The sequence below is a fragment of the Lacerta agilis genome, chromosome 3, assembly GCF_009819535.1.
Source record: "Lacerta agilis isolate rLacAgi1 chromosome 3, rLacAgi1.pri, whole genome shotgun sequence".
NCBI classification, from domain to species: domain Eukaryota; kingdom Metazoa; phylum Chordata; class Lepidosauria; order Squamata; family Lacertidae; genus Lacerta; species Lacerta agilis.
The window spans coordinates 48,721,006-48,742,223 of NC_046314.1; the positions used below are offsets into that span (position 1 = coordinate 48,721,006).

Sequence of the window (21,218 nt, forward strand, 5' to 3'; positions counted from 1 at the left end):
CTTATAGCATTTTATTTTTTTTGTAACACACAATGTTCTGTCTTACAGGTGGAATGAGCTGGGAGGAATTGTGGTTCCCACTGGCCGTTTACAGGTATTTTAATGGAATTGATTTAAAACTGTCTTCCATGGGTCACTAGAAAGCATCCTGTTGTTAATGTAGTTGGCATAATAAAGCCTGAGATGCCAGTAGTACTAAGGTAGATTTGTCCCATAAACAACCCTAGCTTGTGCTATAGGTACTCCATGGAAGCCTTGGGGTATTATCAGACTTTCGGTTAATTCCAAGCCAAGTGTTGGAACTACACAGACTTGGAAGTGAGTGTGATCAGTGTAGTCTTTTCTTCTTCATTGAACAGAATCTTATTTAATATACAACATAATATCCATAATTTCAGTTCCAAGAATATTTTGTTAATGTTTATGCTTCTACATATTCATAGCTAAAAAGCACACATTTTTCTGTACGAAGCAGAATTGCTGCACAACTTTTCAATGTGCTATAGATGTGCAAGCACACACTTCATGTCTCTATAAACATAGGTTTTTTTTCCAAATACTTGCAGTTTTAGGGTTGAAACAGTTTCTTTGAAATGATATCCAATACACTACTTCAAATTTAAAGTAGTATTACGTAAGAAAGAGAAATCACTGTGTTAATCTTATCAAAGCAATATGACTCAGTAAAAGGTTTCACTTATCTCATAGTGTGGATATGGTTAAAAAATACATTTGTTGAAGATGCTTGCATAAAACCAAACATGAGAAACCTGCCATGAATTGTGGAACTGAGGAACCAGAGATAGCTCAGTTGGTAGAGCATGAGACTCTTCAACTAAAAGTTGTGGGTTCAAGCCCCATGTTGGACAAGATTCTAGCATTGCAGGGGCTTGGACAATGATCCTCATGGTCCCTTCCAGCTCTACAATTCTATGATTCCATGAAAAATCTGTTCAGGTTGCATCCCACTCAGATGCTTGTAAGAGAAAGAGAGTTGCACTAGTGGGAAGATGTGCAACTCTGCTTCCTTAAATGAAAGCTCCTTCTGTTTATGGGGCATTTAAATTGGTTTCTATGTATTATAATTATCAAGAGAATAATAGTAAGTACTTTATTACAGTCAACGACCAGCACACATACACACAAAAAGACACATACAGAATCAATAATAAATTCAATTTAAAATTGATCTGAGATTGATCTAAAAGGGGTTGGCCATATTAAAATTAAAGTACATTAAAATTAATAATTATTGCTTTAAAAGAATAAATTTAGAAATTAATTAAAAAGTCAACAATTCAGATTATTATAATACTTAAATCAAAAGAAGGATCAGGAGCCACCTAATTGTGCGGACCGAAGCTTAATAGCGACAGCACAGAACTTACCTGGCAGGGGAGACACCTTGATCAAGAGAATAGTTAAAAACCTGAACTATGTGCAAAAACAGTTCTGTACACTTTGAGTGAGTTTTCAGTGTACCTAAGTGACTTCCATAGGTTTGCAAATGTGAGAATCAGCACCAGTGAACCACATGTACAACCTTAATTAAGTTCTATTAGTATAGATGATTTGGTGGCGAAATTACTGTTATGCCCTAAAGAATAATTTGATATTTACTAATGGACTTGAAACTAATTATATGTCCCTGCACTTATTTTTTAGACGGGAGTTCTTCGAACAAATTGTGTTGACTGTCTGGATCGCACGAACACAGCCCAATTTATGGTTGGGAAATGTGCTTTGGCCTATCAGCTTTATTCCTTAGGCCTGATTGACAAACCCAATCTGCTGTTTGACACAGATGCCGTTAGGTAATACATTTTAGAAATTATCATTATTATTAAAACAGTAGTAGTATTTCCTGCAACTGTTAATAGAAATGGAGCATATATGGTTTTTGTTATTGATACTTTTCTAATTTCCGTTTTGACACATCATTTTAGATAGTATGAATGCTTACACTTAAACATTTTCTAGGTGAAAGATAGTAAAAATAAAATGGATATCATCACTGGCATACTGTGTGTAAAAATTCATCTTATTGGAATTCTTAACCTTGATGTCCTCTCTAGATTATTTGAAGAATTATATGAAGATCATGGAGATACATTGTCACTTCAATATGGTGGATCTCAACTTGTGCATCGAGTAAAAACCTACAGAAAAATAGCACCTTGGACCCAGCATTCTAAAGATATTATGCAAACTCTTTCAAGATACTATAGTAATGCTTTTTCAGGTAACTTGAATTCTTTCTCTGAGATTTCCAACATTTGTCATTCTTGATAAAGTGAGAATTATTTTTTTAAAAAACACAGATTTTTTAAAACAACTGGCTACATGGTGCTATTGAATTTTCATGATAAAATGAAACTGGGTCAAATAACATGTTGACAGCCTGAAAGGTATTTGGGTCAGGCTCAACTTTAAATTCAGTAGCACAGCTTCAGAGTTAAACCTTAAAGGTTGGACACTGTAATTGCTGTCAGGCATGACAATGTAACGCTGGACAAAATCTGCCTTCTCTCAGTGAGTGTTCAAGCAGCCATCAAGTGTCTGTTTTCCAGCTCCAATATAGGCTGTAAAATATCTAAAACAGCCAGTGTGTTACTGGAAATGGTTCATGCCTAGGGATGGGATGATTCTTCCCACCTGGCAGCTATCCCTTCAACATCTACTCTTAAGAGTTTCCTGGTCTGGGATGGGGCTTCATTGGGAGGAAGGTAAAAGAAGCTTTTTCTGGAAGCAGGGAGGTGAAAGTGTGTGTGTGTGTGTGTGTGTGTGTAGAAAACTGCTTCATAGTGCTATGGATCCCAGCCATTAGAAATGTTGGTTTCTCAAGAAAGTGTATCTGGCCTTTCCTTTTCAGTGCCTTTAGAGCTTAGGTAAGAGTTATGGTTAACAAACTTAAAAATAATGATTTTGAATTATCCACCTAACACTCCCACAGCTGAGATCATGTCCAGGATGCAACAATTTTATCTGTTCTTAACACACCCAGTGCGCCTCTCTCAATACCATGATATTAATAGTTGGAAGGTATCAGCTTTTAAAACCTCTCCCTACCTTTAGTGTGTTTGTTTTAAAGCATATTTATGCTGCTCTTGGCCAATAGGGGCTCCTAGAGTGCTTGAGTAAAGCACTCAGTCAAAGAGTAGCATTAGAATATGCTAGCAAGGGCCAGTTACTTCATAACTGCCACTGACGTTTTAAGGAACACAAAACCATGGGGGAAGATTACCTTGCTAATATGAGCATTAATCCCAAATGTATACAGCCAAGTGATCTATTTGAGAAATTTGACTGCAAGGAATGATAAGTGTTTAGACAGAGTCCTTCATTAATAAACTTATTTTTCTGTAGAGAAGCTGACAAAATAACATAAAAATAGTGAAATAAGGTCACATAGGCAGGTAACTTTCTTCATTGCTTGACTGAATTGGAATTACCAAGCAGCATTCAAGATTAGAGGGCATCCAAATGTCATACTGCGGTTAAAACGTTTAGAACCAGACATGCTGTTATTTCTATTATAGGTATAGGTATAAAAGTGTGTCCTTCTAATCCCTTTTCAAACAGGCAACAGAGGACAAACAGCAGTTTAAAGTGCAGCATTTCTGTCAGGCATTATAAACCACTGATTTCTTTCCACGTTATGTAGTCAGATTATTGGAAGAACCATTGTAAAGCAGTATATCTGATCTGTCTAGGAAGGGTATGACCCACTACAGACTTCAGCATTAATGTTGCCACATTTCTTGTTTTCTGGAGTCTAAAACAGGCTATTTATCCAGAAACAGACTGGACAGTCAAGTTCCCTTTAATTGATATATAGGAAAGTAATCTGATTACTCTATCCAGTTAATCATGGTGCACTACAGTCCTAGTCGTACTAATTCTGGCCCTTTAGATTTTTGCAGAGTGGGGCAATGAAGTGTTTAAGCTAACTCAATTACTTTGGCTCATTAGCTCCTGGTTATATGTCTTTCCACAGACAGCATACAAAAAATGTGCTAGAGCACACGTAGGTACAAAAATAATTTAGAAAAGAATCTGTACAGGATTTTCTTAATTGCAGTGCACACTTTCAGCAGGGCCAAGGGAAAACATTAATGTTTCCATCGGTGTGTCATCTTTTAATAAAACTACAAATGGCTACTTTTCAGGCCCAGCTTTGTTGTATTATTTGTCATAAAAGTTACTTCAGTTAGTTTCACATTTAACAGACAACATTAATTCTTAAGGGTAGCTCCAGTGTTACTTCCCTGTTGCTTTTTGTATTGGTTTCCCCCCCAGTTGCATTCTAAAGCTGTGTTTATTTTGATAACCTGCAAGTTATCCTTGTATATCATATCCTCTGTGTTAATTTTATGGAATAATGTTTTGGAAGTCTGCCCGAACATGGAGGAACATTTCAAGGCAAGTTCCCAAAACAAAAGGAGTGGAGTGAAATGATTGGGGATGGGAAGAGAAGGAGATTTACAATTGCAATACATGTTGGCCTTACCATTATCATTTTTTCTTCTCCATTTCAATATATTAATACTTTTCAATGCCAGTAGCCGTACCAACCACTGCTTACAAAGGCAAAGCTCCCCTCTCCAAAAATACATTTTGAGAGGGTCAAACTGTGACTCCTGAAATGGTCCCCCCAGTTTGCCATGTGCAGTAGGGTGGCAAATTGATGTTTTTGGTGTTGATGCTTTCAGCCCATCCCTGGATTAACCATGTGTCACACATAAATATTTGTATGGCTCTCAATTGTTACTCATTTTCTTCCAGATGCTGACAGGCAAGATTCAATTAACCTGTTTCTGGGAGTATTTCAAACCGAAGAAGGGAAGCCCCACCTCTGTGATCTTCCTACTGATTTTTACTTGCACCAGAAAGACACAATGACGCTTATCCAGGCAAGGAGAAGGTATTTCATGGCACTCTTCTTGTTAGCTGCCAAAAAATAAATAAATAGGGTGATATAATCAGTACCATAAAATAATTCTAAAACCAAGTAGTGCAATATTTTAAGCTAAAACAGCAACATAAAACAGTTTCCAATCAGACCAATAAAAATATGTTACAAGAATAGTAATAGTTTTTAAAAAAATATTGGCCTGTTGTTTTAAAACCAAAAGCAGATTGAAATCAAAAGGTCTTCAAAGCCTAATCTAAAAAACATCAGAGAACAAGTCAGCTGTATCTCCTTTTCGTTTTCCATAGATATGGGACCATCACTGTCAATGACCTAATAGTCATTGATGGTATACGTGCAAGAAGGTTTCTGTGGCTCATGTTAAGGGCCCAGACCCATTCATACTGGTTCTGGTAGTTCTTCAAGTAACCTGAACCATTTAGGCTTTAAAGAACAATACCGAGCAATTTCAATTGCACCCAAATGTGAGTGGTTCACCATTGGAGCTGATAAATAATTTTTATAGCATTATCTGAATGCTTAGTTCCCACAAGCGTCTGGATGGCTGCGTTCTGTACCAGCTGAAGCTTCCAAAGTGTCTTCAAAGTCTTATGTAAAGCACACTAGTAGTCTTGTATGGATGTGACAAGAGCACAAATACCTGAGGCTTCTAGATAGAGTCCTAGAGTCCACTGCTTATAGATAGAGTCGCAGCTGGAGTATCAGCGTAACTGATAAAATATGCTCTAAAAATAAAATATACTAGGATACAGCTAGTAGGTGCTAATCAACTTAACCTCTTATTTCATAGTAAGATGAATCATTGTGCCAATTTGTGTTCTCAAAGGATTTGCTGTCTTTCATAAGCAGTTAAATCTTGTTCCACATGACCCCTAAAGGTTAAGTTCTAAGTTAGAATTTTAGTCTCATTTGATAACATGTGTTCCCTTTATCCTCAACATAAACTAAAGTTACTATTACATCTTGTAACAAAATGAGTTCAGTTACAGGTTACTGGTCCATCTTCAGTTGTGTTTCTACATTAAAAAAAATTAAAATATTGCCACTATGTTTGTCATGTAATTCTTAAAAAAATTTTTTTTAAACATAAGGCAGAACCTCCATTTGCTAAAACCTTAGTCATACTGAGTTGACAAGGGCTTAAAGCACTATATGACATTGCAAAGTTTCTGGCTATTATATTTGATTTTTCATCTTTTTAAACTGCTATTAAATTTGTAGGTCTTGACTTTTAGCTCCAACTGTATATGGGCTTTTGAGACCAATATATATTGATTGTGCAGATCAATATAGCCATGCTGCCCTTGCAGACTCCAGAAAATTCTTCATAAAAGTGCAGTTACATGGCTGAGACTATAAACTCTTCTAGCCAAGAAGGGTTTTTTATCTTTTCACACTTAGGTTACCAGATCAAATTATTCCTCAGTCAAACAAACAGCAAGATGTTGAAGGCAATTTCGTTATGTGTAGAGCAATACACATGGACCACAATCCATATTCACTTGTGTGTGACTAGCATTTCATTGCTGTTATAGCAGAAAGAACACCCAAACATACATGGGTATCAATACCCTTAATTCTGTGTTCTATGTCTTAAGAAGAGATAGTGGTTGGAAATGTTTAAATTGGGCAATTCATAATAATTTCTAACATAACATATTATAAGTTTGATTTTTATGATATAGTTAATTATAATTAAATCGCATTAGACCCAGACAATTATTATATTTTAGGGATGTAAAAAGTGGGCAGTCCCCATATTCATAAATTATTTGGAGTAATGGTCAGTAGCAAGTAGTCAAGTTTGCTGAGAGCACTAATATTCATGGTGGGTAAAAGGGATTGCAATATCTCCAAAGCAAACTTGGTGAAGGTACAATAAAATAGCAGATCAGTTTACTGTAAAGTATAATATGATACATATTGGGGCAAAAAATCCTACCTCTTACAGATATGCAGAGAGGGGATCTGAGTTAATGTTACCTAACTAGGGAACGAGATATTGGGCATCAGAGTGAAGAGCTTGATTAAATGCTCCCTAGTATATGTTGACAGCTGTGAAAAAGGAGAATTCAGTGTTGGTGAATCATTAGGAAGGGATCAAAACTGCTGGTATTTGCAACTGCACTAGGAGTACTGTGCACAATTCTGGTTGCCCCAGTTCCAAAAGGATATCATAAAACTGGCAAAATGAAATACATCTCACACAGCATGCTGTTAAAGCTGTGGTAACTGTCTACTCCAGATACAGCTGGATTAGACACATTAATGGAGGGTAAGTCAATTAATGGCTGCTGGCTATGTATTTTCTTGGGGTAGCAGAGCACATGCATGAATGCTTGGGGCCACAGCTATTGCCCTCGTGTCCTTTTGTGGACTTCCCACAGACGTTGTTGGCCTCTGTGGGAAGCAGGATCCAGAACTAGATAGACTGTTTGTTTTGATCTAGTACGGATGCTCCTGTTGTTCCTTTTGCTCCATCAATGTGTAATCTAGCTACATCATTTTATGGAAGGCTGACAGTCTAAAATTTAACAAAGCAAAACAGCAAGTGTAAGCAGGCTGTAATCGGGAAGAGCATGCTTCTTTCAGTTTAATCATGCTTATCTTTATAGCAAAGCACAGGGACGAGAGGTTTACTAAATACTGCATGGGCAATGCACTTTGAGAAGGATTTTATAGGAGAAAGAAGAGGCACGATGCGGTGTTATACGAGGTTGTTCCCTGTATCAGGAGAAAGGGTTGCAGCATTTGATAGAATGGGAGATCTTTTGTGGATATAATTCACTGGATTTTTAAAACTAAACTATTGTTTTTGTTCCATACTTAAAGCTACACTTTCTGGTGACTCCAGGTGTCCTGGAAGCTTGCCAATGCCTTATGATGAAGGTCATTTATACATACCAATAAAATGTGTTTTTCCTTTATGTTTAAAATGACACAATTTGCTTACATAAGAGTAACATTAATTGGACACAATTACTAGATAAAAATAGAAAAGTGAAATAATGTACCTGTTAACTTAGGATCAAGAGATCTGCTGTAAACACACATGAGGTATTCACTACAACATGGCCATTTTCTATAGGAAATTAGTAGTTTTTAATACCATAGCTTTAACTATACAGACCTGCTTCTTTGGAGAAAAGCATGACAACCTAGACAGCATCTTAAAAAGCAGAGACATCACCTTGCCGACAAAGGTCTGTATAGTTAAAGCTATGGTTTTCCCAGTAGTGATGTATGGAAGTGAGAGCTGGACCATAAAGAAAGCTGATCGCCGAAGAATTGATGCTTTTGAATTATGGTGCTGGAGGAGACTCTTGAGAGTCCCATGGACTGCAAGAAGATGAAACCTATCCATTCTGAAGGAAATCAGCCCCGAGTGCTCACTGGAAGGACAGATCCTGAAGCTTAGGCTCCAGTACTTAGGCCACCTCATGAGAAGAGAAGACTCCCTGGAAAAGACCCTGATGCTGGGAAAGATGGAGGGCACAAGGAGAAGGGGACGACAGAGGACGAGATGGTTGGACAGTGTTCTTGAAGCTACAAACTAGAGTTTGACCAAACTGCGGGAGGGAGTAGAAGACAGGAGTGCCTGGCCTGCTCTGGTCCATGGGGTCACGAAGTGTCGGCCACGACTAAACAACACAACAAAGTTTTAATACACTGGGTTGTATTCAAACTATACATGGGTGGCATTCTGCCCATAGTACACTCCACTAGAGAAATGGGGGAGAAGATGATTTTCCCTGACACCTCTTGCTGTCCCCGACTCATCTTGAAAAACGCTGCTCCAGAGGGTCAGGGAGGATGTTCTGAGGACTGCAGGGGGAAAGAGTCCCTTTAGCAATAGATGATATTTAAGAGATTCACTTTATTTGTGTTTCTTTTTTAGCAATGTCTGTTGCTGAAAACAGAAGGAAGCTAATAGTGAAGAAATTCATAACTATGATGAAGAGATTGACATTCATAATGAATTTTTTCGACCGTATGAACTCAGCAGTTTTGATGACATTTTTGCTTGGCAATGACAAATTCAATCCGGTATGTATGTTTTTTTTTTCAAGATAATAGAATTTTGATTCAGCCTTTCCATTTTACAAATGAAACTGAATTGAATCTTTTAGAAAAACTTTCCCTTACATAGCCTTAAAATGGCATTCAATACAGAAGAATTGTATCTCTCATATGATGGATGAATCCTCAATAAAGATGTGATTTGAAGCTTTTGGTATGTGTATCTGCCTTAGACAGAGGAGCACCAGTTTAAAAATGTATAAAATTACTAGTGTCACTGCTGGTGTCGACCTAGTTCTGCCTGCTGAAAGTGTGGGCAGGCAGAAGTACTACTGGCAGACTTCCCTGAAATGAGGTTTTCCAGAGAAGGGGCTGAGCAATCCCACAGCTATCAATTTATGGCTTCTGGCCTAATCACTACCTGGCTGGTAAAGCATGAAGCAAGTTTTTGCCTCCCCGCTCCCGCCCCATTGCAGTATTAGCAACAGGGCTGCAGAAGTAGACCATTCTGTCATGCCCCCCCCTGCCTACCTAAGGTTTGGATTGCTCTGTTAACTGTTATATTTGATTCTTTATTCTTTATACCCTTCAGAGATTTTATGCCCAAGAATGTTGGCATTGATCCCAGCCCATTTACTGTACGTAAACCTGATGAAACTGGAAAATCCGTTTTGGGGTAAGAAGGAAATAAAAAAGTAATGCAGAAATGTATTTATTTACTTATTTAGTACCTAATACTAACTAATATGGGGCTTAATACAATGATGATTCCGTAGTTTAACCTTCTTGAGTCAAACCAGTAAATGTTTTTTGCGTGTGTATAATTTATAGACACTATATTAGTTTACAAAGCATGGTTTGGAGTGAGGGAGGAAAGACCCCCAAATCTCGTTTGCCTTATTTACATGTAGTTGGCATTATCTACAAACAGCTGAGGTTTTCACTGTACAAAAGGTAAATTGCAATGAGTTGCTGCTCTCCACTCTCCTCCGTTTCTCTGACTGCCAAGAAAAGGCAGTTCCAATACCCTTGTTTCCTTAGTAATTTTAATTTGCTCTTAATTTTAATTAAAGTTTTGATGTAATTTAGTTAGATTCTAGGGAGTGGTTTATTGCCTACAAATGGACCTAAAGGTCAATTTCCACCAGTAAGGCATCGCTACTGCTCGCCTTGCTGGCCACAGTGGCAGTGCCACTCGTCAGGGCTAGGATCAAGCTGGGGCTAGGCAGTGGTGAGGGCAAGAGAGTTGGCATCAGTGGACACAGAGGCATATGCACCTGTGTCCAGTGCCACCTCCAACTTGGTGCTTCCCCCACTCTCACTGCCACCTGCCTTATCTTAGTCTGAACGAGCAGCAGCCCTGACATAGCTAGGAGGACATCTTCATATGCCACAGCTGTTTTCCACAGATAAAGAAGCAGAAGCTGCCAGTGTGAACTATTTCTGCAAGAACAGCAGTTATAGCAGTAGTGTATTTGAAGTTTCATGTTACCAGTGCAGCTCAAGTCACAGATTTTAATGCTATGCTGAGACATCTTTGCACTTGTATTGATTTATGAAATAATTTCCCTTTGTATCTGACTATTTGCATGCTTCAACCTATAGGACAGCTTGTTCTTCTGACTGGATACTGAGGTCTTTGGTTCTTCTGCTCTGTTCTCTTTGACTTTTTAACCACTTCATTAAAAAAAAAGAGCATTGAGTGTAGATTTTTATTCTTCATTCTTCTCATCAGGCTGTAAAAACCCATTTTCTCAGAACACAAAGCCTTTATTTCTAAGAAGGAAATACTTAATGTATGCAAGAGATCAATAAGGCTATCGGTGCTGGGAATCCTAAAGTGAACATTTGTACCTGAACAATATAATAGATCACTCACATTCTTTTTCTTGAAATAGCTCAAAGACTCCAAATTGTTGCTTTTGATCCATATTTTCAAAAACTGAAAGTGTCAAAATGTTCTGAACCTGGTTTGGAGACATTAAGCTACTTCACTATTTGGCAATTTATAGTTTTCTATGACTGGACTACAGGTATTAAAATGACTCAGTGCTCCTAGCAAAGCTTTTTGAAAGCCACCTTCTTACTGGGTTTGCTTGCAGAGTTCTCCCTAAAAGTTAGGGAGAACATTAAAGCTGTTTTAATATAGGTGCTTATATTCTAATGTTTTTGCACCTTAGTTTAAGATGGGTAGTCAGTGTCCTAGTCAAAATGACAGGAAGACCCAAGCATTCGGGAACAGAATAAACTGTGGTTATAGTTGAACAGTGGATGATATCTAGTGTTAGTCATACTCAGAGTTAGATCCATTGAAATCCATGACTTAAATACCGTACTTTATCTGTGCTTATGACAAGGGTGGGCTGCAGGGGTGCATGTTTGAAAGGTCACCCCCTTCCCTTCAGACCCCCTCCTCTCTTTTTAAAATTTATTCTAATGGCCTTAACTAAGACCGGATATATTGTTTTCTGTTAGGTCAGTGATGACACCAACATTTGCAACATTTGCACTCATAATGCTTAACTGTGGCTAAGGATGGGAGGGCAGAATTTGCTGAAGGGAGGAGAACACTTGATCTTGCATCCTATTCCCAATCTCTTAAGAAACCATACATGAGAAAAGAAGAGGCTTTCTCTCTCCTAGTCCTTTCACTTCTGTCTCTTGAAGGGAATGGTGAAAATTGAACTGCCTCTTTCTTGAGATATCATTATGTGTAATAAATTCCAATTTTGTTTAGGAACAAGAGCAATAGAGAAGAAACGGTGCTTCAGCGCAAAACGGCTGCTAGTGCTCCCACCACCCCCAGTGAGGAGGCTGTGTCTAGCAGTTCTGAGGATGATTCTGGAACTGATAAAGAAGATGAGGGGGCTGCATCTCAGCGTTCAACACCAGTGAAAATGACAGATACGGGAGATAATGCCAAAACAACAGAAGTAAGGAAGTGTGCTAACCGCAAAGGGACACTATCAGCACATCTCTTTCTTTACAGCATATTTGTTCCAGTGTTGTGTGTTGATTTGTGTTTAAGGCTTACTAAAATGAACATCTCTCTCTACATGTTAGGGGCTTTCCTCACTCAGCAGTAAGAGATGGTACTATTACTTTTTAAAAGAAGACACTTAAAAAAAAATACCAGTAAAACAAATATGTGGAAGCTTGGAGGCAGATGTAGTTCTTAAAGCAATTTAAAACTTCTCTCTTTAACTTTTTTTAAGGGAGCAAGGTAATTATAGTTTTAAAGCTGAGTTATAGTGTTGATTTGTATTAGTTGTTTAAATTAAACTATGTAATTCAGCTAGGAGTGACAAATGTGTTAATAGAGGATTGGCTTAATACAGAAATATGGCTTAATAGAGCTCTTTCAAATACAAACACTAATCTTGCCAGATGACACTCCTGTGCAGACTTCAGTACCATTATAATACTTCAGTATCTGGGGATGTTAATGAAGATCTGTAAAAACATAACACAAAACAGATTTGCAATTCTATAGCAGCAGAATCTGGATTTTAAATATTGCACAAGGGAATGAACACAGCATGCAACTGATAGGAAGAACGCAGATGATGATGCCACTTGCTCTGCTGTGACATTTGTGGGGAAGCCCATGGCTCCAGCCAGTTTTCCTGCATGATCATTGCATGAATTTAATTTTCTTGTTTTTAGATAAATTTACTGTAGTTTGGAGCATCTTCATGAATTGGAAGGTCTAGGCTGGCCCAACCAGTTGTTTCCCCAAGCAGGTCACAGCACTTTATCTTGTAATCCTGCTCATGATGCTGGGTTTCACTCTCTCATATTGTGAGCTAAGCATGATTAGAACTGTCCCGCAGAATCCTTTACAGTGGAGGTGGCTAAGCCACAACCTATGGGGCATAAACAACCCTCTAAACAGTTTTTTGTGGCCTCCCAAGTCTCCCTTCAAATTTGTCATATAAATGAAATAATGAAAAATAGTTTTATTTATTGGATGGTTATGTGGATAATGCCAAGAGCCAAGATGCCAGAAGGCTTTTTGTGGTCACCCAAGGCCATTTCAGGGTATGGGCAGGATGAATGGGAAGAAGCAATCCTTCAGGACCCAAGCCATTTTGGGTTCAATAGGTAATCATAGTAGAGGAATTTAACAGTCTGAATTCTTCCTAACCCACTGAATGGAACATTATACTCCATTTGGAGATTTAGTGCAAGAAAATCTGATTGAATTTAATTTGTTGAATCTCAATTTGACCTAATGCTACAGTCCTACGCACATTTACTGAGAATAAGTTCGGTGTGTTGAGTGGGTTTTAAAGACTTGCCAAGAGCAAAATGCTGCTTGCACAATAGGCTTTCCATTCTGTTTTCTTCTCTGATGTATCACCCTAAAAAAACTTTCCTGAAGGTCAGGGAACCCTCAAGAAAAGACATGGGCTGTAATGGTGGGAATGTGATAGGAGGAAGGGGGCAGGAGAACCCCCTTGCTCTTCTATTCACGTGAAAATTTGTCTAAACCTCTTGTGACTCCAGAGTAAACTTGGTTAATGAGATCAAACCTTGCAGTCTATGAAAGTAAATGGCTTTGCTCATCATAGCCTTGAATAAAGTTTAATAATTACTGGTCTAATGATAGTGAAACAAAATTACTATTATTACTTTTCTAAGAATGACTTACTTATGGATATTATTTTCCAAGTATTTTGGTATGCCTGTAAGAAGGTGCTTATTATCTAAAGTCAATCAGTTGCCAGGTATGCTTTTCCTTCATTACCATGGGTTCTGTGATAATAAGCAGTATTTCTATTTTTTTATTTTTATTAAGGATTTTCTTGATTTACAAAGGTGTGCGCAATGCTCTCGATTTTTCCCACGTAACATTTTTACAAAACAGTTTGGTTGTTGAGACATTAGGGAGAGGAGGGGAAAGAGGTGGGTGGATGGGGAGGGTGAGGTGGGGTGATGATGTTTCTATTTTACTTAATATATGTAGGGTTTGGTGTCAGCGTTGTTTGTGTAGGTTCTCTGTTCCCTTGTGCTTCTTTGGTGGGTGAGAGAGGTCGGGATTGGCGTAGGGTGTGTGTGATTGTTCATTTGTGGCTGGCTGTGTGATCTTTTGCTTTCCTGTGTGAGGGGTGGGTGGGTGTTTTTGATCATGTTAGCCATATTGATTTTGTATGCTGGTAGATTTTTGTCATTGTCTTGTTGGGCTGTGTGTGTGATGAAGGGGAAACTATACTGGGGTGAAGGTGTCTTCTTCTGTTTGGTCCATGTGTCAGTTTCAGGTTATGGTAGTTTTTCTAGTAGGGCTGTTCCCATACTAATTGGTACCAATTGGTCCATGCTTACCTGCAGGTCTTCCAGTGTCTGGTTATGATGTTCTGGTTACTGAGAGTAGATGGGTTATGAGTTCTTTGTGGTGTAAGTGGGCATTATGTCTTGGAAGATGTTTAGTAAGACCAATTCTGGGTGGTTTCTAACACTGCTTGGTTATTTTACATATTTCTCGTATGGTTGTTGTCCAGAATGATTGGATTTGGGGCACTCCCACACATGTGGAAGTATGTGTCTGTGGAGGGGCACCCTGTCCAGCTTTTGGTGAGGTTCCTGGGCATATTGGCGCTAATTTTCTTGGCGTTATACCTTGTAGGTTAGTTTAGGGTGAGTTCTTTTCTTTTCGTTGATATGGATTTAAAGGGGTTTTAGACCACATTAATAAGCAGTAAGTGGTATTTTGACACAGAGGCCTAAGCAACAAGGTCAGAGAACTAATGTCCAATGGCTTGTGTTCATTTTGGGGATGTACTTGGCAGGGGGAGCAGGCCTCATTGCTCCTCTACAAACCTTATTTGAGGCTCTTTCAGGAGAGGTTTACTTTGTGATGTTGATGTGGCAGCTCAGAAACATGAGTCCAACCATGACTGGACGGCCCACTTAAGCACCTGGTTTTCTGACAGCATGGCATTGAATTGCCTTGATCAGTTACCTAGCTAGCTCACTGTCCTCCTTTCACACATTCAACAACCTGGGGTGGGGGTGGAATGAGTCACAGGGAATTTACGGGAAAATAAAGGAGGCACTGTGAGATAACAAAAAATTGTTCCCGTAATTTAAAGAAAAAAAATGGATGGCAAGGTTAAATTAAAGTATGAAGTAACTTTGACACATCTGCTATTGAAGTCTAATGTAGCATTGCAGTTAATTTATACTTGCTTAATTTAATAAACTGCAATTCATTTTGCAGTGTAATAAATTATCAGGAACCTGAAAAGAAATGACAATATGCTTTTGTATAATGTGCCCCCAAAACATCTAAAGATACATGGCGATGATAGTATTGTGAAGGCTTTATTTAATGTTTTGCTTCCCAAACGGAACGTGAAGAATTTAACATGAATCCAGACTATGCAGTACAGTGGTACCTCTGGTTATGTACTTAATTCGTTCTGGAGGTCCGTTCGTAACCTGAAACTGTTCTTAACCTGAAGCACCACTTTAGCTAAAGGGACCTCCTGCTGCTGCTGTGCCACCAGAGCACGATTTCTGTTCTTATCCTGAAGCAAAGTTCTTAACTTGAAGCATTATTTCTGGGTTAGTGGAGTCTGTAACCTGAAGCGTATGTAACCTGAAGCGTATGTAACCCGAGGTACCACTGTATATTTATACACATTTTAAGTTCAGAGTCCTCAAAATTTTCATGCAACTGCCATTCTGTGTGATAGCACAATATTTTTTCTGCATTGCACATTTTTGCAAGTGGGACCTAAAACAAAATGTTGCAGGATGGAGAACCACTCTTTAGAGATTCAGGTAACCTGAGTTCTAGTAGTGTGAGCAAAAAGGGAGCTCCAAAAAGATCTCTCCAAACAGAGTGACTAGGCATTAAAATAGCAAATGCAATTCAATGTGATCAAGGGTAAAGTTATGCACATGGAGGCAAAGAATTCTAACTTTATAAAAGCCAATGAGGTCTAAACTGGCCGTGACTGACATGGAATGAGATCTTGGGATCATGGTGGATAGCTGAATGAAAATGTCTATCTAGAGTGCAGCAGCTGTGAAAAATGCAGTTCTTGCGTTGGGCATCACAAGCTGTAAAGGTTCAGAAAAAGGCCACCAGAATGACTGAGGGGCAACTCCAATGAGAGGAAAGATTATAACATTTGGGGATTTTTTAGTTTAGGGAAAAGGCAAGTAAAGGGGAACATGATAGAGATGTAAAAACTGATGCATGGTGTGGTGAAAGTGGACAGAGAGAAGGTTTTCTTTCCCTCTTATAATGCTGGAACATGTGATCAACCAATGCAGTTGAATTTATTCTCACTATATTTCTCTTGTTTGGCTGCAGAATGTAGTACAGCCTATAAAAGATATATATGGGATTAACCTCTCAGAATCTCCTTCGGAAGATGATCTCGGCATATACACAAGGTAATGTGTTTCTGATTATCTCACTGATGCTAGCAGGGAACAAATTTTTAAAAGTGAATAGTAAAAGCGTATGCTTTTAAACACATTTTAAATTCCATTTGTTTCATTGGGAATGTTCACGATGTATTGAAAGCCAAAAGATCTTTAAAGGTCCTTACCTTTTGCCTGGATTGCACTCATTGGTTATCTATATAGTATATATCAAGCTGCACAGCAGCCCCATAATTTTAAAAAATCGTGGTCTACCTCCAGGTGGCATACATGATTTCTCTCTGCTCCCAAGTTTATCTTCAAACAATACTGTGAGTTAGGTTAGGCTGAGAGATTGTGACTAGCCCATGGTCAGCTTCACGGAGAATTGAACCCAGATCTTCCCTATTAGCTTAGTTGTAGAGCATCTGCTTTGCATTCCATGTTCAGCATCTAGTATCTCTAGGTAGAACAGTGGGTGATCCTGATTGAAACCCCTGCCAGTCAGTGTAGACAATTTTGAGCTACACAAGCCAATGGTCTGACTTGGTATAAAGCAGCTTCCAATGATTCAGTCCAACACTGGCTCTAGGGAACCTGGGATAGCACACTCGGTAGAGCATGAGGCTCTTAATCTCAAGGTCATGGGTTCAGCCTCACATAGAATCATAGAATTGTAGACTTGGGAGGGACCCCAGGGCCATCTAGTCCAACCCCCTGCAATGCAGGAATCTCAGCTAAAGCATACATGACAGATGGCCATCCAACTTCTGCTTAAATAGTTCCAAATAAGGAGGGAGACTGTTCCACTGTTGAACAGCAAAAGATTCCTGCATTGCAGGGGGGTGGACAAGACTAGACTGAAACTAAAGCCTGTGGGGTGATGCAGGGATCCACTACCAACTTTTGGTCATCTTCTGTCTTTACTTATCTTACTATTACAGTGCAGGCCTCAGTGGCTTCTTTGGAGTATAATAATCCATGGAAAGGCAGGGAATGGTGCCTCTACCAGCTCTTGTGCCCTTTTGCTAACTCTGCAATTGTATTTTTATGTAAAAATATAGTCTCTCTATATCTAAGAAGCATTGTATTATACAAGATGGCTTACATCAGTTAAAATAGCAGTATGTTTAAAAAAATCCAGTCTATGTCAGGGTTTGCTACTTACATGCTTGCACTCACTGCACAAACACCTGCTGAGTGAAGTTAAAGGAATCACATAGGTCTGGGCCATGTGCAAAGTGCCAGCTGAACTGAGCATCTCAATAACACACTATAACTAAAATTGATTAGGCTTTTAGTGAGATTCATAACGAAAAGAAGCCTTGAAGGGCCTCCAAAGTACCTAGATCAAAGTGGATTAAAAAAAAAAGTTCAGAGCTACTGCATTACTCACCCACAATATTAGTGTCAGGAAAAAAGTGTGGTGTATGTTCCAGCTGCCCTTTATGGAACTTGATGTCCCTTACTTCGAACTGTATGACTCCTATATAGCTGCAAAAGACATGTTATTTTCCTTATTTCAGAAAGTTCTTTTTCCATTGTGATTTTTCTGCTTCTATTCATAGGTTTGTTCAATTGGGGCACAGTCAACACAAGCACAAGAGTCACCAACTTCTTTGTTGTAAGCACTTAGATGGGGTTATAAACTTGTAAGTACTTGTTGTCTTTTATTTTTCTGCTTATGCTCTTTCAATGCCCCTTTTCCAAATCCCCCTTTCTCTCTCTCTCTCTCTTACTCTCACAGTTCACAGTGGTGTTTGTATATTTAGTTAGGCTTTGTATTTTCAGAGACTGCTGCTTTATATGCATTATATAAGACAAGTGGTAAAATCAAAGTGGTATGTAAGAAAAACAGGACATGCAGGCATAGGCAAACTCGGCCCTCCAGATGTTTTGGGACTACAACTCCCATAATCCCTGGCCACTGGTCCTGTTAGCTAGGGATGATGGGGGTTGTAGTCCCAAAACATCTGGAGGGCTGAGTTTGCCTATGCCTGGCTTAGGGGGAGAAAACAATAACCATAATTTACAGTTCTTCACTGGCATATGCAGTACATCGAAGCTTCTTTGCAGACACTTTAGTTCTTACATTATGGTTATTTACTTATATTGTTCCATCAGTGTGAATGGTGCTTTACAGCATACAGGGGATAGTTCCCTGCCCCAAAGAGCTTACAATCTAAAGTTAGTACAAGGGAAACAACAGAGGAAGGCATGTGCTGGGGGTTTCATATTTGAGCTTAGTTACAGACTCAGTTACAGTAGGGCATGGGAACTAGGGCTAAAAGTGCCATGGAAAAGGTGGGTTTTGAGGGTGGGTTAGAAGGGTGTAAAAGGGACACGGGTGGCGCTGTGGTCTAAACCACAGAGCCTAGGGCTTGCCGATCAGAAGGTTGGCGGTTCGAATCCCCCAACGGGGTGAGCTCTCGTTGTTCGGTCCCAGCTCCTGCCCACCTAGCAGTTCAAAAGCACGTCAAAGTGCAAGTAGATAAATAAGTACCGCTCCGGCAGGAAGGTAAATGGCATGGAGCCTACAATGCTGATGTATACAGAATTAATGCCTAACCTCCTCTTTTATGGTTTCTCTATAGTTTAATGCTAGTTTTATTTAATTTACTTTTCACAGAACACACATCTCTGCTTTCTCCCAAGACAACATTTATGAAGTCCAGCCTCCTAAAGTAGAAAGAAAATCTATTGAGATATTTCATGCTCACATCCAGGCTGGCAAAGGCATCATGCAGCCATTGGGAAAAGAAGATCCTCCTGTATCGAGAATACATTAGAAACAGATACATGTGAAGAACAACTGTTTTTGAGTCCTCTGACAGCCTGAATCACTGAGTGGAAAAGTAGATATCTCTATTACGTGCTTCCCTCCACCGTACATCAGATGGATCATAGCCTATCATGACTCTTTTTTTGTTGGTAATTAAGTTAGAAAACAGATACAAATATCCTCTCTTTAGAAACAAGAGAGATTGCATATTGATAAGACTTGTGAACTGTTCAGATTAATTATGTTCTCTTTAGTTATCTGTGTTGCTTAAGTCAAATTCCTTGGGCACTTAAGTATATATATGGGCACTTACAATACATATAGCCAGCAGGGAGCAGTTGGGAATGCTTTTCACAATTATGGAGTTCCTTGTTTTTGTCTAAGTCAAGGTGAGCCAACATGGTATCCTCAATATACTTTTGGACTCCAGCTCCCATCATCTCCAGCCAGAATGGCCAATGGTCTGAGATTACAAGAGTTGTAGTTCTGAACGAGACACCTTGTTGTCTACCCCTGGTCTAAGCAGTATTTATTATGTGACTGCAAACAGGATGTGTTTGTAGTCAGAGTACTCTAAAAGAAAAATAAGATATAAGACACATCCATCCAAGATGTTTGTAGGACATGATCTGAGGGTAGTATTATATCTGTCTACTATCAATAGCAGGAAGTGAAAACGTGCCAACAAGTTAAGTAATCATCCTGGGAATTGAAATGGCACTTGGCTCTTGTTCCACCCTTCTCTCTTGAGATGTTGGCTGGGTTCCAGCAGCATCTCTGGAAACATTATTGTGTGCTGCAAAGTAATTTCTAAAACTTCCCAGATCAGAGCTGAGTGTCATTAAAATTTTATTTGATAAAGCAGTGATGTGTTTGGCAATTAGGTAATACAGATGAGAACTTGCCGTGGCTTGAGGCATGGAGCATTGCACTGATGTACCTAGCGGCATATGGAAGGATTATTATTCTGGAACACTATTGTGCTCTCATAAGCTTCTGTAAATTTATATGAAAACTGGATTTCTATTGGATTCAGAAAAAATGGCTTCCTTGTTTGATTATTGAGAAATTCACGCCCCATTCCCAATAAGTATCCTGTTTTTTGGCACATAATAAACATTGAAGTTGTGTTGTCTCTTTGTTTATAGATGTCTTGTTTTGATATTGAGCAGTCACTTTCCACTCTAAAGTCCAGTCAGTTTGATTCCTGCAAACAGCTATTTACACCTGAGAATGCTCTTTCTGTCAGATTTTTTTTGCTACCTTGATCCTTCATTGCAACAAGAATGAGCTTCTCTTTAAAATGTAATTCTAGAAGATAACATGAGTTGTGGAGCCAAGTATTTAATGCAGAGGCACTTAGACTGCCCCCTCGAGAAGGAAAGTTGGGGGAGTCACTTGCACAGGTAGGTGAATTAAGAAGCCCACCTCCCCTTATTTTCCTTCAAACATTAATTTATCATGCAGCCAGCAGGCCTAGGCTTTTGGCAGGTAGCCAGCTGCCTCATGTTAGGTAATGGCCAAGCCAGTTGCCAAATGCCCATTGACAAATAATCAGCAAGTCTGGCCAACAGTCACATGCTTGGTGGGAAGTGGGAAGCAGCTGGCACACACTGACTTGCCAGTGTGTGTGATTAGCTACTTTACATGCATTCCATATTCCACTATCACCATGAGTTCCATTTAAAATATTACTTCTGCAAGCCATGTATCTTTTGTATAAAGCAGCATTTTACATTAAAAATGCCAGTATTAAATCAAACATTTGTTCTGTAAAAGCAAGAAAATAATTATTTTTAAGGAGCACACATCTGATGAGTTCCTATCTAAGGTCACAGTTTCGCTTTGCCATTGCATCTAGTTTTAGTGGACTTAAGACAGAGTCCATTTGTATGGGAGTGTATCTATTAATGGATGGAAAAAGATCTATATGCAATTAATCTTTTTCTACACTTCATACTTGCTGTAACATAATATGCTAATGTTGCTCTTTCTATATTGGTATGCCGTTAAAAGTTTATTTTTAAAATTTCACTTCTACAGGTAGCTACCTTGTTTTTTTCTTAAAATTAAATATTTGTACCTATGGATAATTTAGTAGATTTG

General features: G+C 38.8%; 1 protein-coding gene across 1 annotated transcript in view; it reads left to right on the forward strand.

Moving 5' to 3' along the window:
* Positions 1 to 19,593, forward strand: part of FIG4 (FIG4 phosphoinositide 5-phosphatase) — a 59,435-nt gene extending 39,842 nt beyond the window's left edge. Inside the window, 14 exon segments of the mRNA XM_033145386.1 lie at positions 49 to 94; positions 1,666 to 1,814; positions 2,076 to 2,242; positions 4,786 to 4,924; positions 5,221 to 5,261; positions 8,832 to 8,873; positions 8,876 to 8,947; positions 8,950 to 8,980; positions 9,546 to 9,629; positions 11,691 to 11,886; positions 16,278 to 16,360; positions 17,899 to 17,982; positions 18,960 to 19,097; positions 19,099 to 19,593. Coding sequence (XP_033001277.1) covers positions 49 to 94; positions 1,666 to 1,814; positions 2,076 to 2,242; positions 4,786 to 4,924; positions 5,221 to 5,261; positions 8,832 to 8,873; positions 8,876 to 8,947; positions 8,950 to 8,980; positions 9,546 to 9,629; positions 11,691 to 11,886; positions 16,278 to 16,360; positions 17,899 to 17,982; positions 18,960 to 19,097; positions 19,099 to 19,135 — 1,309 coding nt within the window. The 3' untranslated portion in view covers positions 19,136 to 19,593.
* The last annotated feature ends 1,625 nt before the right edge of the window (positions 19,594 to 21,218 follow it).